Consider the following 26,917-nt stretch of genomic DNA (forward strand, 5'->3'; position numbering starts at 1 on the left):
GGGAAAGGAGGGGGCATGGGGGTATGAAAGACAGTGGAATGAGATGGACATCATTACCCTAAATACATGTATGAAGACATAAATGGTGTGACTCTAATTTGTGTACAACCAGAGACATGAAAAATGTGTTCTATTTGTGTAATATGAATTGTAATGCATTCTTCTATCATATATAACAAATTAAAATTTTAAAAAATGAAAAAAAATGTATGACATTTTTACTCTCACACAGAGAGAGGGCATAAAATGTAAAATTTCTACATGAACTTTCTCTCATTCAAACATGTGATTTAAAATTTCTTTTGTTGTTATGGTGGTAGTATGGATGGAACCTAGGGCCTTGTGTATTCTAGGCAAGTGCACTACCACTGTGCTAAACCCCTGGCCCAAAAGAGTCATTCTTAAAAAGTCAAAACTTTGTTTCAAGGTACTTGTGAATCCTCAAAGTGCAGAAGAGTTTAAATGTGTGAGTCTAAATCCATGCTTTATTTCTTAATTCTCACTTCCGAAGCTGTATACTGGGTAAAGATAAACAAAAATACCAATACTTGGTCTATCTGCTACACCTGTTATTCTTCCATGCATATTTCTTTAAACTAGCTAACCTTTTCCATTTATCATTCATGCATTTTCCTGCAAGTCTTTCTTTTACTTAAAATAGATTTAGTTTCATTTTGTACTTTCCAAGTTTCAATTCTGAATTTCTTAAACATTTCATTATTTTAAGTTTTATTTTGTTTAATATTTTTCCATTTTTTAAATCATAAGTTTTCTTTCTTAAAATTTTTTTTTTACTAATTTATTCAGTTCCCGTTTCTTTCTCTTGTCATGTTGACATACACAGGCCAATATATCCTATGTACATTAAAATGTCTTTATGATTTAAAGAACAGACAGACTAAATCATTGAAACACTAACTCATTCACTTAAGAAACATTTATGAAGCAAATATGTAAAAGACACCTTACTTAGTGTTAGGGGGCCTATAAAAATTAAATTAATATAACACCGTTTCAGGGCCTCTTGGGACTTTTACTACACAAAAAAACAACTAGAAAATGTGGCCACATTTCAGAAATAATTTGTCTACAGTCAAAAAATTTGAAATTAGTGTTGCTATCTTAAGAAAGTACTACAATGGAAAAGGAAAGAACTATCCAGATCAAACACAGCCCTCAAAAACAATGTGTACATTTTCAAACTGAGCTAATTTGCCACATACTTTGATTTTGTTTGTGAACCACGTTGCTGTCTGAGGCTGCAAGTCTCAGTATCTTCAGTTTGACCTTTTCAGGCTCTCCCATGATACCAAATAACAAAGAAAAGTGAATGAAAAGCCACCCCCCAAAAACCCAGCAAACTGCTCAAGCTACCAATATTTGTTCTCTCTCTTTCTCTCTTTTTTTGTTTGCCATTAATCTATCGGTTCTTCACAATGGACAGACCACTCCTGCAATTCCATTTAAATTCCATGAATGAATCCATAAAGCAAATGCAACTTTCAAAAATCAGATGACTCTGAATTTCAGAAAGAACCCATGTAAATGTGCTTTGCCATTATCGCCACTGTTAAATATTTATTAAGAATCTATAGCACTTAGAATAATGCTTCAGTTCTTATAATTCCACAGTAATTCTGTACATACCCAAAGGTCAGAAATTCTATAAATCTCATTTAAAAGATCACTGATTTGAAATAAGTAATTAGGAAAGTTCCTTTTTTCCAAAGGCTATTCAAGAGTTAGGGGGGCAAGTTAGGACTATGATTAACCTTAAGGGTACCAATTTATAAGGGGGAAGAGCATTAAGAATCAAGAGAGAGCTTCTAAGAGTACACCACCAAAGCAGTGTTTAATATTATAGTTTTAGAAGAGCAGAAAATTCCTTTTTTTAAATCGGTACTTAAATTTCTGCTATCTGGAAATTTCACTTATGTTAAATACCTCATTCCCAGATGGGGTTTGATAGGTGAGGTACAAAACAAGAAATCGGATCAACTTTCAAGTATCCTTTAAATGTCACTAGCTGGAGTGCTGATAGAGGGTTTTATTATTTTCTGTTGGAAAATATCAACAATCGTTCGTCGGCCAGGAAAAGAATGTCTGGAATAATCCAAAATGGCAAAGCTTAATCCTTTCACTGAGAAACAAGAAAGTGACAGCACAAAAAGGGAACAAAAACAAGAGACAAGTAGCTGAAATAGATTTACTGGTCAACAAGATCCCACAGAGAAACCCAGCACAGACACAAATGCACTCAGGCTGTTTTGAAGCTCCCCCATATACTAATCCTGAAGTTATTGATACAGATCAATCAGAGGTGATTATTAACTATTCAAAAGATTTTGCAAAGCATCTTTTGTAGGGGCTTGGGATGAGTGGAGGAACTTTGAATGGGGCAAAGTTGGGGGAGGGGGTTGGGGTTGGAAAGCGGGTGGAATGAAACGGACATCATTACCCTAGGTACATGTATGATTGCAAAGCATCTTTTAAAACCTTTCTTCTGGTTCATTAAAATATGTTCCATTGTCAAGAGGCCCAGCACAAAATGCAGGGCTTCATGAGCCTAACACAGGGCCTTCATTGAATGGCTTTTACAAACATTCCTGTCTGTGAATGAATGCCTGTGGGAGGACTTTAGCTACAAATAGATTATTCCTAGAGGAGGACTTGTTTCCTCAGTTGTTTAGAACCAAGAGGAGTGTATTTCTCCAAAGAAACGATGCTGTGAATCAAGAAGAAATCCCAGGCTGATCCAACGGGTTCCTAAACTCATTAGCATACCTGGATTTTACTACTGATAACCAGTTTAAATTATAAACTATAGGAATGTGCAAGAAGTGGGGGAAGAACAGAGAACAGCTTCTGCCTTTGAGAGTCACCATCACCCAAGATAGGCTTAGAAATGGCAGTTGACCTTTGTCATCCTCCCAACTTTCTACTTCCTCTTTCTTCAGCAAACAAAACACCTCTTTTTCTCATTTTGCTACAATTCTCCAACTGTGAGGCAATCTAAATAGAATCTCCCTCCCACAGTATTCCATGAACTAAGCAAAATGACTTTTTTTTTTTTCTCAATCAAAATCTCCATTTCTTCAAGGATAGTTAGCTCATTCCAGCAGAGGGGAAGCTAACCTGATTAATTCACACAAACACAGAAAACAGTCCTATTTCCTAGATTGTCTGGCTGTACCAGATATATCTAATTAAGACAGTTTAACAAGATGAAGCTTATACATTCCACCTCTTGGTAGCAGGTAACATTTATGAATTGAATACCAGCAGTAAAGCTCAGAGAAAAAAGCATTTGAATGTTCTACTCATTTATAACTTCTTCATTTGTGAGCTATGAAAAGAAAAAGAAAAGATGCACTAAGAACTTGCCCTTAGGCTGAGCAGAAGAGAGGAAGATCAAAGGCTTGCCTGATTTCCCCTTATCACACTTTTTAGAAACTTCTTTCCTCTTTTGAAGAGGAGAAGATTTAATAGGCTTGGTTCTGAGGCTAAAGTCAAACTCTAATCCAAGTTAGGTGAGGTTCCTGTGGGTACTTGCACTATAAGGTGGCATGGATGGTTCCATCTGGAGAATACGAGGAAAGAGGATGGGAGTGGAAAGTGATATGAAGAGTACAGCTCTTATCCTAATACCTCAGAATCCTCTAGGTGCCAGATGCCTGAATGCAAACTTGTAACTGGGATTCACCCCATCAAACGTCTGAAAATTACTGTTCATTAACCTATCATGATGAAAATTGATTGCAACTTTAATTTACATGACTTCATTCAACAACACACCAAGTGCCTAATTTCCTTGAGTGTTACTTAATTGCGTTTTTTTTAAAGCAGTAACTTTAATACTTCCAATCAATTGTAATGTTATAATTACAGTTGTCAGAAGTGTTTCAACCAATATTTATTGAGAGGCTGCTGTGCCCCTGCCATAAGACTGCAGATGGTAGAGACCTAACATCTACATAAAATTAGTAAAAAACATGTGCATCTGCTTTGATGGTTTCTGGTAATAATGTCTTCAATTAAGATGACTACTGATTATCTACAAGGCTTCTCCCTCCTAGGATTCAATAAGAATAAGTGAAGTAAGACCCAGTGACCCATTATCCTTCTACACACCAACTTTCATTTGTCTATATTTAATGAAATGCATCATGAGTTAGCAACTCTTATACAAATGTGGACGCATAAATTTTTTTAGCAAAGAAAAACTAAGAACTTGTTCTTAGAGATGTTCTTAAAAGAAATTCTGAAAGTTAAAAATCTTTGTACTACTGTAGCACTGTGGTGGTAGGGGTGGGGTAGGTTAATAGCAGACTTAGAAAAATTTTTATTTAGGTGAGGGGAAAAAAATATAACCAGATGGAATTGAAGGAATTCAGAACAAGCCTCTATGCCAAAGAAAATCATAGCAGTTACTGAGAAAGCATCTCTTGAAATCCCATTCTATTATTTATACATGCATGTTAACCCAGCTACAATTGCCCGGATGCTGTCACTCAGTTCCCACAGAAGACAGCCATTTATTGTTTGATCTAAAACTCAGTAGATCACTCTTAGATCATCAGTCTTTCTTAATTCTTCATTTCTAAAAATAAAAAAAAACATAAAATTCTGTCTCTTCTTTCTAATTTTATACACATGCATGAAAAACCAGTAGCATACATGTTTTGGTTGCTTTCCCATTGGTCACATAACTAAAAAACAGGCTTGTATTTAAGAAATAGAATTTGGCAAATAAATAGTCCTTAATATGGACCTAGGGCATTTGGAATGTTTTAATAAAAACAAATAGCCAAGATATTTAACTTTGAAAAGCATCAATTACAGGCAAGCTACACTCTCTGACTTTATAAATTGTCACCTTTGAAAAGAGTGTGCATTTTCAGAAGTCTTACCAAAATGGATAAATTTCACAGGGCATATGACCTTGTTTTTACTGGGCAATGTAAAGAAATTTCTGAAGAAAAAAAAGATTTTTAAATAATTAATTACAATGAATGTACCTTATTAAGATTAATTTCATTTTTTTCCAAAAATATTTCCTGTTTTTGTCCATGAACATTTGTATTATCATAATTGTATTCAGTGTTTTCACATTTTTGAGTTGCTTTTGACTTATTACTACATTGTAAATATTCTCCTGTTGATACATACTCAGTATCAAAAATAAAAATTTTGACTTTTATGCTATCTTAATCTGGTTTAGGATTAGGATAACATTTATACTTTTACAAACCTGGGATATGTCTCATAATTTTATTTGTTCCAGAAAAACATCAGCCATTGTAATTATTTTTTCAAAGTTTGGAAAAAAAATGGATTTATCAAGTGACACATTTTGGGAACTATATTTATTGAAATCCCGAATTTTTCCTAAGTTTTGGTTATTAACACTTTCCTTACTTATGACTTTAATTCATGTGCCAACACCAATTCACTTCAGATACACATTTACATATACTATATTGTCAAACAACTATATATAGTACCTCATCATGGCCTTTACAAAAATTTTTTTAGTAACTATGTATTAGTTGCCACATCTTCTTTGTCGTTTCCTACTTTAAATTGTGTCAATTTTTGCTTGCTTATTTTATTACTGCTTTTAAAGTGTCAACTTTTACTTTATCTATTTTTATCTTTCCATTTTATTTTATTTTTATTCCTTTTGCAGTTATCTATATTTGAATGACTTGAGTTCTATTCCTTTCTCTGAAAATAAATATTCACAAAGCTCTGAATTACCTCTGTATTCTGCTTTGGTCACACTAGTTAGATATTAATATGAGGCTTCTCCATTTTAATTATTGGATAAATGGCCTTTTAATTTTTTTACCTCTTCCTAGATACTAATTACAGATTGTTTTTGTATTCCTGAGTGCTTGGTGTTGTTTGTAATATTAGAGTAATCGATGCAAAAAGAAAATGAAGTGGATTTAAGTATTTTTCTCTCCGTCTTCTAGATAATATATCTTGGAAACCTTTGTAGATACTTGAACACAATATTTCTGGCTAAAGAATCTGAAGGGTACCTTAAACAAACTAAATTTGGATGCCTTTCTAAAGCCCTACAGTTCACACTTCAAGCTCTTTTATATCATGAGGATTAAATGTAATATGAGTTGTGTGGTATCTGTCATGAACCTAGCATCCTGGAACTACTCACTACCCGGTGGTAGCAGGTGTAATAACAGCAGCAGTCTGGTAGGAGTGGTTGTGCAAGCTCTGCTGCACTATTCAGCAGAAGAGCAACTACTATGTGTTCTTGGCCTGGTGTTTCTTATCTGGGATTTAACAAGGTTGGACTGGATGCTTTCTGAAGTTGTTTCCAGATCTATCATTGAAGCTCGTTTGTTGGCATTTTCAAGACCTTGACACTAACTACATCTGATGTAGGTTACACATATCCCTTGTTCCAAAATAAGCTGCTCAAACACTCCTTAAAAGCACATCTCTCTGGTAACTGAAGTCATGATAAAAATTTTTACCAAACCTGCTATTTCCTCTGAACATTTTTGACAGGTAGAAGTTGACTTTGTTACTTCTGGAATGAAAGTAAAAATTTCAAAGCTCTTCATCAGTCCTATTTTGCTTTCCAGGAATGAAAGTAAAACTTTTGAAGCAGTTGAAGCCAGACCTATATTTATCCTTCACAAAAATTGGGCACCCATGCTAATATGTGTTCATTTCCTATCACTATTAGCAATCAAAACATGCAAGAGAAAAGATGGAATACAAAGTATTTGCATGACTGGCTATAATCTAGCAATTCCTCTATTATAAGTTTTTCGGAAATGGCAATATATATACCTTCTCTAAACCATTAAGATCTAAATCATCCTTAAGAATGAAAACTTATGTCCACATTTTTAATATCGAAGCTATCTCGATATCTCTAAGACCATCTTCTACTAACAAACATATCCATCAACAATTGAAAACAAAAGAAAAGCTTGTGTAACTGAATTTTGGACAAAACATGAATAACCTTATGCTGTTTTACTTGTTCAAATAAATTCCTGTGCTGCAGTTTTATTTCTGATTTAGATAAGGTATCACAGTAATCACAACAGAAAGCACAAACTTACCTGTGCGATAGACAAAGGTGCCTTCGGTTTCTGATGATGACGGAGACACCAATTCTTCCTCAAATTCATTGGAGCTAAAAGATCCTGAATGGTTTCTTTGCCTTGTTTTTCCCATCATGGCAGTGTTCGTGGCCATGACGTGTCTCAAAGAGTCATTAAGGTAACGGTTCAACAAACTGCTCTTATATTTGGGGGGTGACACGTAGTCCTCACTGGCCCGTGACTCTGGCCTCACTCCAGCTTTTATCACTGAGCTCTCACTCTTAATCACAGGATGATGAGCTGGAGTGCTATAGCCCCCTTCAGTCATGTGGTTTCTTGGAGGATTTTCTCCATCTAGGGAGACAACATATCACTAAATAGCACTTAAACACACTTTCCTCAAGCACTTGATTATCATATTTAATCATTAAAAACATACATGAAGGAAGAACATATACAATGTATAAAATTATCTTAGTATAATGTATAAAATTATTTTTAGGCAAAAGAAAAGAGCATCTATGTAATCTCTCCCTTATGGTATTTTAATTTTAATGAATTTCACAGAAAATGCTATTCTGACACACCCATGATAAGTCTATAAGCAAGAGGAAAAGGCCATAATTATGTTGGTCCTTTAGAGTATTGTAAAAATGAAGTCACCTCGTGCAATAGAAAAGAACTGTTATGGCACCAGCATATTTTGTGAGGTCAACCTTAAAAATAGCATTTGAGGTGAACTTCTTATTAGAGAGGCAAAGCAAAAGAAAGCAAAATAAAATTATTAACCAACCTTCAGAACAGGAGTCATCACTGCTTACACTGAGCCGCTCAGCATTTCCTTGTACATACTTGTTGTATAACTTTATTCTTAGGGCCCAGCTTAAATCTGGCTGACGCACAGTATTCTTAAGCCGACGTCTTGCATTGGCAAACCAATTTGACACCTAAAACAGTATTATTCTTCCATTAATGAAACATAAAAACATTACTTATTATGCAATTATTTTCTCATAAAGGATTTTTGTTGTTGTTGTTGTTGTTGTTGATGGGACTGAACTTCAGGGCCCTCAACCATTGAGCCACATCCCCAGCCCTATTTTGTATTTTATTAGAGACAGGGTCTCAGAGATACTTAGTGCCTCACTTTCGCTGAGGCTGATTTTGAACTCCAGATCCTCCTGCCTCAGTCTCCAGAGCTGCTGGGATTACAGGCATGTGCCACCCAATCCAACTCTCATAAAGGATTTAAGCTTCTCTCAGCATCTTGGATCATCAGACACAAGAGGACTAGGCACTGATATCCATTTGTTCCTTCAACAAACATGCTGAGCACATTCTATAGAGAAGGAGACCTTTCTATATTCTGGGTCTCAGAAAAACAAAGAGGCTTTGCCAGCAAAGCATCTTAGTAAAGAGAAAAGTCTAGTGAGAGAGGCAGGAGAATATACAAATAACTGTCATAGGAACGAATGTGATAAATAGCAGATAAGGCATTAAAATAAAATGAAGCCAGGTATGGTGGTGTGTGCCTAAAATCCCAATTACACAGGAGACTGAGGCAGGATCGTTGGAGCCCGGGAGTTCTAGCCTGGGCAACATAGTGAAAAGCACCCGCCCCCAACTTAAACTAACAAAAAAAAAAAAAAAAAAACAGTTACAGGAATTCAAAGAGGAATTACTTTCAGAGGTGACTCAAGACTTCATGAGAATTTTAAGCCGATCCTTGAAGGAAAGCCGGAACATGGTTGGTGGAATAGAAGGAAAGTATCTTCTCAAGAAAGAGGACAGGGGAGCAAATATAAGGCCAATTCCCGAAACGTGAGGGATGAGGTGGAGGGAAGAGTTAAAAGATGACTGGGTAACCAAGAAAGCACAGCACCATTGTCAGGATGGAATGGCATCTTTGGTTTGGGGAATATCTACTTCTGAAGTGCTATAAAAGAATACAGGCGAGATATCCAGCAAGAAAATAAAACTGGTTTTCATATCTCTGTTTGTATATAAAGTATGTTGACATCAGTTCGTGTCTTCATACATGTGCTTTGGATAATGATGTCCATCACATTCCACTGTCCTTACTAATCCCCTGCCCCTCCTTTTCCCTCCCACCCCTCTGCTCTATCTAGAGTTCATCTATTCCTCCCATGCACCCCCTCCCTACCCCACCATGAGTCAGCCTCCTTATATCAGAGAAAACATTCAGCATTTGTTTTTTGGGGATTGGCTAACTTCATTTAGCATTATCTTCTCCAGCGCCATCCATTTACCTGCAAATGCCATGATTTTATTCTCTTTTATTGCTGAGTAATATTCCATTGTGTATATATGCCACATTTTTTTTATCCATTCATCCACTGAAGGGTATCTAGGTTGGCTCTACAGTTTAGCTATTGTGAATTGTGCTGCTATAAGCATTGATGTGGCTATGTCCCTGTAGTATGCTGATTTTAAGAAAAATTGTGGTATATATGTGTAATAAGAATTGTAATGCAAAAAAAGTACACATATAAAGGCATGAATTGGTGTGACATACTCTATATACAAAGATATGAAAAATTGTACTCTATATGTGTAATAAGCATTGTAATGCATTTTGCTATTGTGTATTTAAAAAAATAAAATCAATAAAACCAAAAAAAAAAAATAGGGGTGGCATGTGACTCAGTAGTCAAGTGCCCCTGAGTTCAAGTAGTCAAGTGCCCCCAGTATTCCTCCCCAAAAGTAACTTCTCCATTAGTATTACTTAATCACTTTTTTTTAATTTAAATTTTAATTAATTTATTTATTTATTTGGTACCAGGGATTGAACTCAACCACTGAGCCACATCCCCAGGCCTATTTTGTATTTTATTTAGAGACAGGGTCTCATTAAGTTGCAAAAAAAAAAAAAAAAGAAAAGAAAAGAAAACTGGTATCTAAGACTTCAAGGAGAGAAAATCAGATTTGAGAGGCAGAGGCACAGAGGTGAGAGCTGAAGCTGTGAGTAGGCAGACTGTCAAGGGCCATGCTTAGGAAACCAAGAGTGACTAAGGAGGCAGGACTCTTGAAAGAGGAGGGGTGACAAAACCATCAGACACGGAGCAGAGAAGCAAGGGGAGGAAAGAAGCCAGAGAATACCCATTTTAAACTGTTTCTTAAGCACATGGGTGAAAGAAATAGACACTCCAAAACAAACAAACAAAAATCATTTCTGTTCTTTTTTTAAGGTGCCATCGGATTTCCAAAGGCTAAAATGGTACTTGAGGTTTCTTCTAAAACATCCAGAATATCATCAGTATACAGATTTTTAAAAATGCAAAGGACAATATTTGTTTTTAAAAGAATGAAACATGGGAAGAGAATTCAGCCTTTCTGCCAATTTGTTCCAGAAAACGACTCCATGTTACTATAATGGTTTGTGTGGCAATGTTTTCACTGAAGTTTCACTTTTCTTTTCTTTTCTTTTTAGAGTTATACTAAAATACACAATTTTTTTGCATATTGCCCAAACCCTAATTATTGAATAAAACTGTGGTGAAGTCTACTTAAAAAACAAAAAGCAAAATTATATTTTTCCCTCCCTGTCCCCATGGCTAACACATGATTGTTTTCCCATATAAATTCAGTATGTTCGATATTGCCTCTCTGCCTTCAGCAATGATAACGGCCTTCACATTTATGAGCAAGGATATAATATCTCACCGTGGCACTTCAGAAGTCTAAGTCTTCGTTGACTTCTTGTCAAGCTGAGCTATTATTACTATGATTCAGTCTGACTTCAAATTCTCACGGGGACTACTCATTCAACAAATATATACTGAGTAGCTTTTGTACATTAGCCACGGTGTTAAGTGCCAGGACTGGATAAGCTTTGTCCCCCGCACTCCTGGAAAGACTAACAGTGAAGAATGAGACATGATTAACTGTGATACACAGGTGGCTATTCACTGTGGAAGCACAAAGCACCTGGTCCCTTTCTTCATTACATTTGTCCAACTTCCCTGATTCTTCAATTCACTGCCAAAACTTTTGTCCCAATCCGTATGACTAACGACTAACTAGGAATTTTAGAATACTCTTCTTTCAAACTTCCCTACCTTCCATTCTGTTCTTTTAAGTGGATCTTAACAACCATCATGAAATTCAAACTTTGATGAGTCATTTTGACTTAATCACTTAAATTCTTCAAATCCTCATTAATGTCCTGTCATCCTATAACTGTGGTCTAATGACAAGAGATCAGGTTTCTTGTCCTGAATTTTCCAGAAATAGGCTGTGTGAATTTAGTGAAGTCATTCAACTTTTCTGAACTTCAAATCCTTCATCTATAAAATGGATTAGATGGTTCATAATATTCTTCCCAACTCTAAAACACTATGACCCGTGAATACAGCCCAAGCTCCTCTAGACCAGAGTTAATTCCCTTTATAGTTGTTACAAACCTACCTTCTGCTCTTACCACTACTCTCTCTCTAGCAATCAGGGGTGTGTGATTCCGTCCTTCCAAGGACAGCCTGAAACTTCCCCATGCCTGTATCACTCAGATTTAATAGAATCCAAATCCAAAAATTTCTTGTTACTTTACTAAACAGCATATAATTCAGACTGAACTAGTTAAATATTAACAAATCTTAATTTATACTGTACCTATATAAAACAGGGTAAAATCCTATTCTTATGATACTCTTCATATAATACAAATGCAATGGCCTTAAAATTTTAAAAAAATTAGTGGACTATATTTCTAATGTAAAAAATGAAGAACCTTTAAATGTCATGAAGGATTAACTAGTTTTTCATATATAGGGTCATATCCTTTTTAATGTTTTATATACTCATAATTTTTACCATGTTATAATAGTTATAAATTAGGAAATATTCCAGAAAGATTTGCTGATATCTAACATAAACTGTTTCTAAACTGATATCATAAGCTTGATTGGTTCCCAATCTGCTAATATACTTTGCCAATATTTTACTAACAGAAATTTACAGTACAGCTGGATATAGTCTGAGGTGTTTAATATCCCCTTGCAGTAAGTCCCTACAAACAGAAGGCAAATCATAGGTTAATGAATTTGCATATGTTTAGCAATTTTTTTTCTGATGCATTCATGCGAATTCCATGTTTCACTGAAAGTTAAAATACCAGTTCACATTTTCTGTCTTTTACATACTATGGATTCTTTCAGGTTGTTATTCAGTTCTCTTTAAATCATATTTTACATGAAACAGACCTCTAGCCCCGGGGAGATTCTAGAACAGCATTTTAAACTTAAGTGCTTTAAAAAACCCATATATATATATATATATATATATATATATATATATATATATATTTTTTTTTTTTTTTTTTTTTTTTTTTTTAGTGAAAACTTAAAGAGCCAAACATCTAGAAACTGGAAGAGAAAACTAAGCAATTTTCATCCTACTCTAACAGAGGTGTTTACATTCATCATATTGACAGAGCAATCATTACAGTGAACCCAAAGGGATAAATTGGCATGTGTCCATCTTTGAACACACTGAATCAACAAACTTCTTTTGAGTTATTTAACTGAAATATGGAGTACTTCATTTCCATACTGTGTGGCTGGCCACTTGGAAAAATGTGCAAAGGACAATCTGAGGTTTTGTTGAATATTTAACAATTACTGCAAGCTTTGTAATTATTAAGGCCATACATATTTCAGCAGAAGCACTCAATTCCAAGCAAATACAGAGTTATGTCAACAGAGGGGAGAAAATCTTGCAACACAGAAGTTTTAACCAAATTGTATGTGGACACATTACAGGAATTTGAAACTTGTATTATAAGAGGAGAAAGTATCAACATGCAATTATTATTTACTTGGTAAACTCCATATACTACAATAGTACAAACTCCAATCGCATACCATTTTATATGATCCCACAATAAAGCTGTTTATCCTTCGAGAGCACATAGTATGTTTTCATGTTTGAACAATGGACAGCTATAAGAACAAAGCACAGTGGAATATTTTGTACAGTTAAAATCAAAGCATGTGCACATACATGTACACACAAAAAATCATCCTTGTTAATTTTATTAAAAAGTTTATATCTCATTAAGAAGATGTCAGAATAATAATGCAAATGAGTTATAGTTATAGCAAAGTAGGATAAACTACTAAGTAAAGTGGATAGAAATAAATAAAATAAATGAAAGTTGCACGAACATTTCTTTCTGTTTCATTTTTCAGTGATAAAAAATGTAGGTGCTGATTAATATTTTTGGAGCTTCTATTTATTAGAAGTCCTAAAAAATATGTTATCTTTTAAAATCATCTTTTTATTTGTAGGTTTCAAGGGAGATCATTGACCAAGTATCACACCCTTCCTTATCAATATAAAGGTAGCAAAATAAAATTACTTTGTCTGAAAAGTCTGACATGATCAAAAGGAAAATGTTAAGTGTAAAAGAAATTCCCAGAATATAAGATTTTTTTTGTAGTTAAGGAATAAAACAGTTATGCTGACAGCTTGTTAATACAAACCATGAGAAATAGGAGATAGGAGGTACTGCAAGAAAGAAGAAATAGGAGTTGAATAGAAATAAGGAAACACTCCCTTTTTGTCTGAAGATATAGAGGACCTATTTTCAAATATTTTGAAAATAAAATAGGATATACTTGTGCTTATTCTGCAGAACCATCATATAGCATTAAATATAATAAGCTTCCCTCTGTGTATTCTCTACAACAAAATAGGTTTTAAATCTAGAACATCTTTTTAGAGTTCAAGACATTCTTTAGTTGTCAGAAAGATATGCTGGAAAGCTCCATGATCATTATAGACTTATTTCCCAAAAGGAAGCTATTTACTCTGCAAACATGTACAGATAGTTTACTGTATGAGAAGCACTATGCTGAAGTGATATGTCATGTGAATTCCATGAATAAGACATGATCACTCTTCTCAAGAAGCCTGGCTTCACAGGAGAAATTTATTCACTGGGAGAATCTGACTCATTTCATAGAATCTAATTTGCAAGAATCAAAAAGCTTTACTCAGATCACAGTTTTATATATTTTTTCCAGAAGTGTAAAGTATTTACATAATTTATGCAGTTTTCCATAAAGTCAGAATTTGCTTTGGATGTCTAATTTATGCTTGACTTATACAAACCTCCATATATAGAAATAGTTATGTGTGTTTGTGTGCATACATTTTTTTATATAGACATAAAATTGTGCCTAATTGAAAATAACTAGATCCAAAGCAGATTATATATTAAAGTCCCATTGTAAATTCTATATATTTCAACATTTTCCATTTATCACTTTAAAGTTTAAACTTTATTTATGGTAACATTTGAAAATCATTATATAGGTATCACTAATTATAAATAATCTTTTCCCTGTTTAAAAACTACATATTTTTGTTCATCTCTATTTTTTAAGAACTAGAATAAGAGAAAGAAAAGAGTGCTGAATGAAAATCTCATGAAAATTAGAAAAACATAATAGCCTTACCAAGTTCTAACTGCAAAAAGAATCGTTATTTGTATTTAAACTATCATTACAGGTAGCAAATAATTTGATTCTGTATTAAAATTATAACTACTCATAATTCAGCTCAACAAAACTACACAAAAAATTAAATGTCTCTCCTAATGGCAAGTGTTCTTTTTCAAAACAAAGTTCTCAAATACGTTAAATATTTTTGCTTTCTCTATGAAAGAATGACAAGACAAGCATTAAATATGGAATAATATAATCAATCAAAACTGTGATATTTTATTGACATCATTGTAAAATATTCAAACAACTCTACCAATTAGTGTATTTCAAAATAAGTAGCATACCTGTTCAAATTGAAATTGGAGCATATGCTTTTATTTTCATAAGCAAGCTTTTCTGATTGTAATAATTTTCTTAGAAACTACTTTTGTAAATCACTTCCATAGTTTTATGTTAAACAGATAGCAAGGCAAGAACACTAAGTTAATTTTTCCCTCCAGTGCCGCAGCAAATCACTAATAATAAAACTTCCTGTTAATAGGAAGAAAAACAGATGTTTCTCTCTACAACTGTTCTGAAAATAAACAGAAAAATACATATTAGAATTTTGATCAGCCTGACTACAGGCCAATTTTCATGCTTGTCAAACTTTCCAGTAATTCCTAAATGGCAAAAAATGTTCTGGGAAACATTTTTTATTTTTATCATTTTTTAAATTGTGGGGTTCCCCCTTATTGTAAATTTAATGGAATGTCCAAATTTTCACAGTTATGTAGTACTGTGATATATAAAATTTTCTAGCCCATCTAGTTCTTCCTCCTCTTTTTGAATCTATCTGTTCTGTTTGCATGTATGAAAGCCTATGCCATCACATTTATTGAAGAAAAATGCTGTGATGAAAAAATCATTTGATCTCGAATTACATTATTTTTTATTTTCAGACCTACCTCCACCCCTTACTGACACTTAACTTCCAAGGACGGGCCTTTGTTATGTCACCTGTAAAATGTGCATAATATTAACTGCTTTACATCATTCTGTTTTGTGAATACAAAATAAGACTATGTTCAGAAAAGTTAGTCAAATGTGAAGTCGTGTTTGTTCACTAGAGAAGAAACAAGCTTGCACCATTTCTCTACACTTGACAAAGGAACCCAGCCATCTGAAATCTGAAATCTGCCTCCTCTCCTTAAACCGAATGGAAAAGTACAAGCAGCAAAGTGCTGTGGATTCCATCTAATGCCATGATGAAGCTTCTTACTTAGGAAAAAAAAAAAAAAAGTGCCCCAAACCACTTCCTGCCTTTCCTTCCATCTCCCCTCCTACCCTCTGTCATTGGTAATTTTGAAGTTTATTCTGTATTCGAGCTTTAATGTGAGGCTCCAGTATGCTGCACCATGATCAATGGTTCTCAAAGCTGGGTCCAGGGTTCTCAAAGCTATGTGCAGTGCCTACAGCTTCCGCCTCACCTGAGAACTTGTCAGAAATGCAAATTATCATCGGCCCCACCCCAGACCTACTGAAACTGGAACTGTGGGGTGCGGCATAGCAATTTGTTTAAACAAGTCCTCCAGGCGATTTTAGTGCACACTAAAGTCTTAAATTCACTTGTGGATAGCACCATACGTGGCTGTACAGTTCAGATTTCCAACTACTTTTTCATACCTCCACAGTTGACCTTCCATTCCTCTCCCTAATGGCTCATCCTTCAGTCCCCTCCCGAACCGATATTTTCATTGAAATGATAGATAAGAAACTCAAAAACTTTCCCCACAGCAGAACTATGCACCTGTGCCTACTCCTCAACATCCTCAGATGGAAAAGCCAGAGCTTCTTGACCTGCCCTTCCCTCTCCACTGGGCTTCACCGGTCCCCAGTGAGAGGCGCCACCTTCAGAAACGAACAAAAACTAAGTGTCCCAGCTTCTCAGTCGCTCACAGGGAGACAGATTGGGTCCAGGGCTTGGTGGGTGGCGATTACCTGCACTAGCGTCATCTGTGAGCCGAGAGCCAGGAGAATCTTCTCGGTCTTGGTGGGATACGGATTGTCACGGTGCTTGTAAAGCCACTGCTTGAGGGGCCTCGCCATGTCTTGCAGGGCTTGTCGCTTGTGCCTCACCTTCCCGCCATTCTGCCGGGCCCTAGGACACGGAGAAAGAAGGAGGCTGCGGTGAGCGGAGCCATTTGGGGTCTGCAAGCTAGAACCCTTTACGCAAGGAAGTATTTCTGCGGCCGTAGCCCCCATCAATGGTGAACCACCGAGGAGCTCCAGCCCGGTGCCACAGAGCACCTTAGCTCGGTTGTGCACCACTGCTCTGCGAGCCCTGAGGCTGGGGCAAAGCAAGGGAAGAAAGTCACAGGATTTCTGGGTGGGGTATCATCTCTTCAGAGTCTCTCTTTGAAACGGTCTGCGTGTCGCAGAGGATCGTGTGGCAGTGCAGGACAAGACTCTATGTTTTACTCGAAAGGAGTGGAGGGATACTTGGAACCCAGTAACTCGGTTGGTGTTTAGGAGATCAGGCTGAGAACAGTCATTCAGGTTGCAGGTCTGGAAAACAGGACGAATTGTAATCCTTTCTGTGCCCGCTAGCACCACGCCCTGAGCAGCCCTGGCCCTATCAGCAGAGTTGGGTCAGCCGCCCACTCTCCAGCGTCCTTTCAGGATGTTGCCTGGCTTCAGTCGCTTGTGGTCAAGGAAAGAGTCACCCGCTGGAGGGCATGAATAAAACAAAGAATGATGGCCGCCCCAGCTCTCTGAGCTCTCATTTTCTTCTGATCCTTGGGGGGAAGGGGGAAACTTTCCAAAGAAAAGGTTGTGGAAGATGAATACGGAATCTTAAAATCCCCCTAAGGGTCGTTTCCCGACTAATGAAGGGTGAAAAGGATGTAAAGTTCTGACCCATCAGACTCCAGGTAAAGCACTTTCAAAGTGGAAGAGGCAGAACAGTCCAGAACCTGAAGCTCTCTGGCGCTGCGCTCCCCGAAGGCTCCGGGAGGTGTCGCCGCGCAGCCGCCAGCGTACTGGGTTGCTCGCTTTGTAGAGCTCGTGCGCCTGCGCCTCTGCCTTCTGGGCTTCTGCCTCTTTAAACACTTTGAAATGCAATTCCATCCGAACCAACTGGTAGTAACATTTTGATGAAACTTAATCTCTATTTTACTAACCAGCAACGCCGCAGAACAAGCAGCTGATGCAATCCTTCAGGTGGAGGTGGCCAGGACGTCCGCCCCTCCCCAGGAGGGCCGCGCCAGGAACCGCCAGGACCTGGCCGGGTGGAGACTGCCCTCCACGCCCCGGCCGCGGTAGCAGATGGCCCACCCGCGAGCTCCCGGCCCCAGGCATCCCACTCACCCGGCTAAACCGAAAGCCGGGGCGGCAGGCCCCGGGCCTTTCCCTCCGGGCTCGCTGCGGGCCCCGCCGAGCTGAGCGCACTCCTGGGACGCCCTGCGGAAGCCGACCTTTTCCAACACCTACTCCAAGGCCAGGCGAGCCGCGAGGCCTCCACTAGGGCCTCCAGTAACCAGAGGAAGCCTCTGAGGCTAAATTGGGAATCCCCGATTACTTAGCCCTGCCCTATTCCTATGCATCTCTCTCAGTCCCTTGTGTGCCCGCGGCACTGAGAGGGGTAGAAGCTACCCTGAGGTCCAGGTAGCTGAGGACTGGGGACAGTTCCAACTCAGTTTTCAACACCCCTCTTTGGAACTGTTCTAACGAATGGATCCCGCAAGCTTTGAGAGGCTAATGCCTTAAAAGAAGGACGCGCGGTCCCAGAAGGCGCCTATCTGCCCTCTTGGGCGAACTCCGGGACCTTGACCTGCGGGTCAGTTTCCCCTTGACTACTGGGTCGTTCGCCACCCCCCGCCCCTGGGTTGCAAGCTGATGGTGCCCCCGGGAGCGCACGCATACCCGGTCCTTCGGTGTCTCAGGCCGAGGTTGTCCTTGAGGGGCGGGCCATCGGGAATGCCCACCTCCGGACGGGCGTGTGGACTGTCCAGGACACCGCCATAGGGCCGACCGCCCCGCTCCCGCTCTGGAGCTCCTCGATCCTCAAAAAGCACCGCGCCGCTGAGCTTGTTGAAGACAATAGTGTTCATGGTGCGGGTTGATAGGGACGCTTGGCGCGGCCGCAGCGCCTCGGAGCCGGGCCGCCAGGAGCTCCACAACAGGGCTCGGGTTCTAGGAGATAAAGGTGCATCACGTTACTCGCTGACAGTGCACAGATTCCTGCAGGTCCGGGGCCCTGAATTTGGCAAGGGAGACCAGCTGCAGAGTCGAGGGGTGGAGCTGCACCGCAGCTTCTGGACCAGGGAACGCCAGCCTATTCCTACCTGGCTATCCTCCCTCTCCACTCCACAAACCCCACCACCATAGCACAATCGTGGGACAGGTCCCCACCCTTCTTCTTGCTCTGGCGATGAAACTCCCACCTTCACCTCTGGGAACTTCAACCACGAATAATTTACCCACGGAGGCACAGGAAAGTAATTCCCGAACAAGCCTACCGATCTCTGGGAGAAGTACGCTCGGAATAACGGACCAGAATAGGCTAAGGCTGCGTGTTCTTTAATCACAAAATCAGATTAAAGTCACTGGGGCTGGAAGAAAGGGAAGAGTTAGGGTAATATGAACAACTGTGTTTCAAGGCTCAGTTAATGAGTCACAGGCCATAACGGAATTTCGGGGGGGGGGGGGGTTCGTGAGTTCTAGATCCTGGATGGTTTGGTTGATACCCCTGAGTCTTTCGGCTGTGGTCCCTAGGTTGCCGGTGAGAGCAGGGGAAAGTCAGGAATGGACTCTAGAGGTGGAAAGCTAAGTGGCATCAGGGACAAACATTCTCCCCACTCCCTCAGTCTTCCAATCATTCCCCCACCCGCTGCAGAACGCTCAGGGTTCTGGCAGGTTCAAGATACCCGTTTCTGAGTCCCCGGGGGTTACTGTAGCCAGTGTTGTGCAGGTGGGAGATCAGCGATTAGAGCCCATTTCGGAGGCTGCAAAGTATCTGAAGCTTAAACAGGAGGCAGCCTTGAACGCGCACCTCTCACACTGAGGCTGCCTGGGTAAGAGAAAGCCTGCAGCTCACCTTGCGAGTTGCAGCCTCCCAAGTGCAAACGTCCAGATCAAGCTTGCGCAGCAAGAGGACACCCCAATTATCGCCCTGAGGTGTACTGACGCCCTCGCCCACCGCATGTCTCCGCCGCAAACCTCGGGGCAGCTCCCTTTTGCTTAGAGCTGCCTTCACTTCGTTGCCAACGCCCCCTCAATCCGCCGCTCGCTGTACTGACTGCACCCCTCTCCCCCCGACACACAACACATTCTCTACCTCACCCAGCTCCTATACTCGCCAACGCCCCCCGCCCCGCCCTCCGGCCACGGCAGCAACGGCCACGCGCGACACTTAGGGCCATAGACACAGTAATCAAACGACGGCCACCATCAGTATTCGTGAGGAAGCTGAAGTCAGACCTCTGCTGGCTGTCCTGTGTCCCCTAGGACTGAGTCCTCCGGTGCAGACAGGTACGTGCTTGGGATGTGCACACAGCCTCCGCAATAAATGTCAAAGCAAATTTCCTTGTCCGAAGCCCCCTTCTACAGTCACTTTATTTTCTTTTTAAACCACTGCTCTTAGTTATTTGCGTTCATTCTGTTTTATTTTGTACAAGACATCCTACCCCAGTCCCTCCATCGGTCCCTATCCCAGCCCTGTCCTCCTATAGCAAGGGCGTGCTTTTCCTAGAGAAGCAATGGCGAGGTTTGCCATTTCGAACCCTTTACACTCAAGGATTGCAACCACAGACTCCCCGCGCTGAATAGGACTGCAGACAGCACGCGTGGTGGTAGGAGGTGGCAAAGGTCCCAGGGTTCGGTCCCATTGCAGTGGGTCCGGAGCGTGTGATCATGGGTTCTTAACTCTCCCCAGGATTCCCCGAGGGGTACCCAGCACCTTTTAATTCTTGTGTTCCACACTTACCCAATTCATCCCAAATTCTTCCAGGGAGTAATCTGCCCCGCCCAGACCAGCCAATAATTTTAAAGAAAAGGATGCGCGGCCAGGTGGGCTTTCAGGCTCTACACATACCCTCCGGCCACCCCGGGCCACCACCTGGGCGCATCCCAACCAGACTTCTGAAGAAAGTGTTGTGGGGGGGGGGGCGGCTGGGAGAGCCCAGACGCTCTGAAGAAAGGAGAAGCTGGAGGGTCAGAGCAAACCTCACGTTTCGCGGTCCCGGGAACACAGCGGCTCAAGGGCTATACCTGTAGCAACCGGTCCCGCGGCGGGTGGCAGGGCGGCTGGCTTTCCCACCTCGAGGCTAGGCGCACTCCCATCCCCGCCGCATGTTCGCCGCGCGGTCTCCAGCGCGCTCACCGCCGCCACCACCGTCGTCTCGGCTTTATTTACCCAGACGGGCGCGCGCGGCCCGGGAACAGGAATACCGAGGCCTTCTCATGTTTCCTGACTGCCTGGCCCAGCCGGCGAACATCCTGCGAGCGCAGTATCCATGTTCCCGGGCGGGCGAAGAGGAAGCATCCGCGCCCGCCCGGCCGCGGGAGCTGCTGTTAACCCCTAGCAGAAAAGCCGCTGCCGGAGCGCCGCTGGGGAGCCCCCGGCCGCGGAGTCCTCCCCAGTCGGGCGCAGCTCCCAGATCCCCTGGCCTTGCAGTCGCGAAGCAAAAGGGGCTATTTCCTTCGCACTTATGCGAGAAATTGGAGAAGCCGCCGGGAGCGCTCGGCTCAGGCTCCGGGAGCTGAGAGGCTGTGGTGCAAATCCACTGTCTTAGCTGGTCGGAGTGCTGGAAATTTCACCGCGCGTGGCTAGTCGGAAGAGGCCACTGTGACGCGCCCTATATTTTCCTCTGGATTAGCTGAAGTTAGAAATCTGGTTTGCGCCTACAACGCAGGAGCCTATTGCCGGAGGTTCTTGTGTCCTGGGAGACTCTTTTCTGGTGTCACTGGATTTCTTGAAGTCCTGGCTGTCTCAGTCAGGGCCACACATACTCCCAGCGCTGAAGAGGATGGGAGAAGGCAAAGATGGGTCAAGGTCAGCCCAGGTGCCCAAGCTAGAGTGACCCAGGTGTGAAAGAGCCCAGAGCCAGCGATCTGTATGTATTAAAGAGAATGGAACTTGGAAAAATCTCGAGCTAGGACATAGTGTAAGGAGAGAGAGTGTCTATCAGATTCTTTTATCGATGGTATTTTGCTACCCACCAAATATGAGCAACCACGCTCTGGCTTAGGTGTAACTGTAAGCTTAGAATTTCTGGCAGCTAAGAAGATCCCTGAGAATCTGAGTACCAAGTCGCCTGCTCTCTGGATGCCGGTCCTGCTGCCCCTGTGACCCTTTTATCCTTTTTTAAGAGCGAAAGTAGATTCCCCCAGATTTAAAAGACATAGCATTATTTGTCCTTTTATTTTCTAAAGATGACTGGCCAGTTCTGAGGTAGAGGCCCACCTAAGCATTTCCCTTTACTGTGTCCTAGAAGTGTTAAAATATAAACTAAAACTGATCTTTCCAAGAACAATCACAACTTCGAATTTTCAATTTATCATCTCCCAAAATATGCTACAGGAAACCAGGCAGTGACATAATCTAAAGCAGAAAGGAGGGTAGGTTTACATTTTTGCGCACCAGAAAGATACATGTTATCATTTGATCATGTTTCCCAGTCTCCTTCGTTCTCTTTTATTACACAAGTTGTTCTTGCATAGCCCACGGCTGTTCTCTGCACTTGTAGAGTCAGTTCAGTACAGGCTTGAGTCTACAGACTTCGCTGTAGAAACTAAAGACAGGGACACATCACAAGGTTTCAGCCACCGATTTTCAACAAGTAAGTTTCACAACAGAAAGCAGGTCCAACTGACAATTCATAGGAGGAAAGCATCGAATACTCTTAGGATCTCTATGAGTGATAATGGTCAGGAGATATTACAATGAAATCAGCTGTACATGGCTCTCTGACATATTTTTTGATCAGCTTCCCCAGTCCAGGTAAAGCAACAGGCATGTATGTAGCTGCTTGCAATTTCATACTATTCTACTGCTTTTTAGCTGTATGCTATATAGTAAATGCTAGTATAAGACAAATGAATTTTGTTCTTTTAGTACTTTAACAAATGATAAAATTTACTTTGTGGATTTTGTAAATCTATGAAGTATTCACAGAATTTTAAAATGCATTTTTAGGACTTTGATTTAAGATATATTGACATGTAAGATTTGTTTTCTTAAAGCTTGAAATAAAATATATAGCAAAAATGTTTTGCAAAAAATATTTTATTTGACATAGGAATAATACACATCTTAGTCTTAGGTGAAGTCATTAATATATTCAGCTGTAGTTTAATAATTAGAATCCATTCTAAAATGAAAGAACAATGGAAGTTTCATTTTAAAAAATAAAACAGTGTGAAGAAGCCCTCTCTGAAAACAAATGAGCATTTATTTGGTGATAGACTAAAATTTTATTTTTGCAAGGTTTTCCTCTATGCAAGAAGAAAGTTTCTTCTTCATCCACAATTTAAATATATTTATTATATTAGATTTCACCTATTTCAAAATTGCATTGTACACAGCTTCTTATGCTACATTATAATCCCAGTCTACAACATGCTGTATTTTAACCTTCAGAAGTAAAACTTCTAGTATTGACAACACTGTTGTAAAATTTCAAAAAGTATATGTAGGTTTTGGAGATGGTCTGAAGTAGGGGGAAAATAAAAAGAAAACTTAGACCAGAAGTCAGAAAACTTGAGTCCTAAACCTAATTCTGGCTGATTGGATGTTGGTGTAGTCTGAATCTACTACAGTATAAAGTGAAGATGATAACTTTTCCACAAGCTTGCTTCACACTATTATTATGGTATTTTAAAAAATGTGAAAGTAATATATTGCTGTTGCTGAAGCTAGAAAGATGTTAAATAGGAACACTTGGCAGAAATTTTAATAAATTGTGTTAAACTTATAAATATATGTAATTTTTACTTTCTAGTAAAAAAAGAAAGCCTTTAGTTTTAGAATTTTGATATTTTTACCAAGGTACCCTGATATTTCAGAATAAATATAAGTTAAAGTGTTTAAAAATAATGAGTGCTTTTAAAATGCCTTTTGCAATTATTACTTATAGCCAGAGAATGGCTAAATGATATAAAGTAGAGTTTCTGCTGAAACGTTGTAAAAGAGCAAATTAATTAACACACAGCAAGTTCACTTCACACTTAGCCAATCTGACCTGTAGAGCTCTATGTGTCAGAGTGCTTAAGTGGTGAAAGACACAAGAACATTGTGAGCAAACTAGTCGAATGTAGCCCCAAAGTATCTTACAAGGTATTTTTGCTTTGTTTTTAATTTAATTTTAATTGCATAATTAACACCTTATGTCAGAGAAGATCTTTTCCATAAATTAACTTTCAAGAACAGAGTACAAGTGAAAGTCTCTGTAGGCCTCCTCCAACCAATCACATTCTGCCATGAAACCACCAAGGAATAGCCATTGTCCATTTGATGTGCATCCCTGTGACTCTTTTCTATATTTTTGCATACATAAACAAAAAAATATTGTTTTGTGAGGTTTTTTAAATAAATGAGACCATAGCGTAGTTAAGTTACATACTCTCACCCACAGTATTAAATGCTAGCTTTTTCAATGATTTATTTCATAGAAATCTTTCCTATTAGTGCTTTTAACCATAATTGTTAAATAATTACATAATGACCCATTCCCCTATGAACATTTCTGTCTTTCCAATTTCCATTATTATGAACTCATGAACAGATTCCTATAGGTTGCTTCTGTATATGCTTAAACATTCTTATAGGGATAGCTACATGAAAGTAGAACGGCTGGATTGAAAGAAACATGGTTTTAAATTTTGATAGATGCTTCCAATTTTCCCTCCAATGTATACTCCCAGTGATACATGTGAGTCTCCATTTCCTCATGTGCTACACAGCATTGCATAGGTTCAGTCTTTATTAGGTTTATCTAGATATGTAAAGAGCGAAATAGTGTCTCATTCAAGAACCTTTTCCCTTTTAAGATATTTGTATTTATTAATTGAATTGCCTTTGCCTGTATTCTTATTTGATACCTTATCAGTTTAAAAATCTCATTAGTAAACCATTTTTCCATGATATATATTCTTTATATAGTGTAGAGATGTTACTTGTTCTGTGTCCTACCTTTTACCTATTTTGTCTTTGTCTTCCAGAAGGTTTAAACATAAATATAAGTCAATAGTTCAGTCTTTTCTTTTCTGGGTCTCTGGTTCTGTGCCTTGTTTAAGAAGACTTTTTCTATATTTTCTTCTAATACTTTTAGAAAATATTTTCAATTGGCTCTTTAATCCTTCTAGAATTTATTTACATATGTTGTGAGGTAGATATGTAAATTGGATTTTTAAATTTTCTAATTGATAGCTTTTTATTCCTATGGAATTTATTAAATAATTTATCCCAACTGATTTGAAATAATGTTTCTCATGTATGTGGTAAATTCTTTTTTATATGTAAGTTAGCCTAACATGATTTTGGGAGATGTTGCTAAATGCCCAATATACTCTAATAAATTTAATCTTCAATTTTTAAAGAACACCTTGCACTCCAAAGACTTTCAACAATCTACTGTTTCTAATATCAGAACATGTCAATACTGACATATTAATGTGCATTGCCTGGTATGGTTCCAGTTTAGGTTGATTCGATAATAGACTAGAATGAAGTTGTCCTTTATCAACTCAGAAACAGGAAAATAGTTCCTGGCAGCCACATTTTTCAGATGTAGTATGCCTATACATAGCTTTTCAAACACATCATAAACTAACACGAGCAAGAGATTTCATCATTTTGCTTATAAAAATGATGAATAAACTGTATCTCTTTCCTTGCTTACTTTTTAATGCAATGTAAACTAATTTTTCTGCCACAAAACAGCTTGTCAAGATAAGAACCCTTGATAATAATTATATATAAATCAAATTCACCCTGAACTTTTAAAACTCAAGTTCTAAAAGTTTTTAATTGTTTTTGTCACTGCAATTTTAAAAATTAGTTATGTGTAACTATAGAAAATACAAATAATAAGCAATCAGTAGAACTGAGATTCAAGTAGGCTTCTTGTTCTACCTCATAAGGCTCAAAATAATATTCTCTTTGCCTTGATGCTAAACTATTTTAAGTAGCCACCAACAATTACTAAATGTATTACATTATACACATGAAAATACACTATCCATTGGGATTCCGGAGAACATGTCATCCTTAAAATGCATAGTTAAAAACTAAAATTATTTTTGAAAAACTATTCCAATTTGAAAACCAATTTGCTTTTATGTCAAGAAGTGTCCATTTTTCCAGGTGTAGTGGCATGCACCTGTTGTCCCAGTTACTCAGGAGGCTGATGAGAGAGAATTGCTTAAAACCCACGAGTTGGAGTTTAACCTGGGCAACATAGTGAGGCCCTGTTTCAGGAAAAACAAACAAACAAACTCAGTAGCCACTGTAATATAGTGAAGAGTTTTGATCATTGGGTAGTAGGACTCTATATGAGAAACCTCATGGGTAATCAGATTTTAAAGATTTGATTTCTATATGCACTTCAAGCTGTGTGAAACTTTCAGCTGACTGCTTCCCGGATCTATCCAACCTTTTATTTGACAATTTCATTGTTATCTTATGTGTAGGATATCTGAAAATATGGTCAAAGAAAAATTTTAGCAGAAATGATGTGTGCAACTTCTAGTAACATGATTATAAGGAAATTGCTTGCCCTCCCCTTTAATGCTTCCCTGTTTCCCAGGATTGAAGCAAACATGTGGCAGTGCCTTCATTGGCCCAGGCTACCATAACAGAATACCATACTCTAGAGGGCTTAAAGAACAGAAATTTATTTTTTCACAGCTCTGGAGGCTCAAAGTCTAAGGCCAAGGAGACTTGTGGTGCATCCTCTCCTCCCTTGAAAAACACCTTCTCATGGCTTTTCCTCTTGTGCCTATGTGTGTGTGTGTGTGTTAGTGGGGATAGGAGGGACATCAGATCTAGCATCTCTTCCTCTTCTTATATAAACACCAGTCCTATCAGATTAAGTCCCCACCCTTGTGGCTTCATTTAACTTAATTACCCCATTAAAGACTCTGTTTACAAAATCACTTCAATCTGGGGTTAAGGCTTTAAAATATGAATTTCTAGAGGATAAAATTTAGTTCATAAGAATCAGTGACCCCAGTCAGCTAAGCAGATAAGAATGTAAAGAACAGCAGGGTTGAACACAGAAAGAACCAGGAACCTCAAATGGACTGCGTGGGTGAGAGCTCTCAGGCCAATCTAAACCTAGATCAGAATACTGTAAAGGACCAGGTAGTAAATGCCTTAATGGTATG

General features: G+C 38.9%; 1 protein-coding gene across 2 annotated transcripts in view; it reads right to left on the reverse strand.

Annotated features, from left to right (window-relative positions):
- The window catches only part of Mkx (mohawk homeobox), a 65,750-nt gene extending 44,534 nt beyond the window's left edge, over window positions 1-21,216 (reverse strand). The window contains exons 1-5 of one of the 2 annotated variants that reach the window (XM_058580520.1): window positions 20,801-21,216; window positions 18,455-18,724; window positions 16,532-16,691; window positions 7,879-8,032; window positions 7,104-7,439 (exon numbers count right to left, since the gene is read on the reverse strand). In XM_058580520.1, coding sequence (XP_058436503.1) covers window positions 7,104-7,439; window positions 7,879-8,032; window positions 16,532-16,691; window positions 18,455-18,642 — 838 coding nt within the window. In that variant the 5' untranslated portion in view covers window positions 18,643-18,724; window positions 20,801-21,216. Of the gene's footprint in view, window positions 1-7,103; window positions 7,440-7,878; window positions 8,033-16,531; window positions 16,692-18,454; window positions 18,825-20,800 lie in introns of those variants that run through there. The other variant, XM_046448362.2, reaches the window with a different exon arrangement.
- Between the last annotated feature and the right edge of the window lie 5,701 nt (window positions 21,217-26,917).

The sequence above is a fragment of the Marmota monax genome, unplaced genomic scaffold (assembly GCF_021218885.2).
Source record: "Marmota monax isolate L192 unplaced genomic scaffold, Marmota_monax_Labrador192_F-V1.1 WCK01_AAM20220418_F8-fsc00066, whole genome shotgun sequence".
Taxonomy (NCBI): Eukaryota; Metazoa; Chordata; class Mammalia; order Rodentia; family Sciuridae; genus Marmota; species Marmota monax.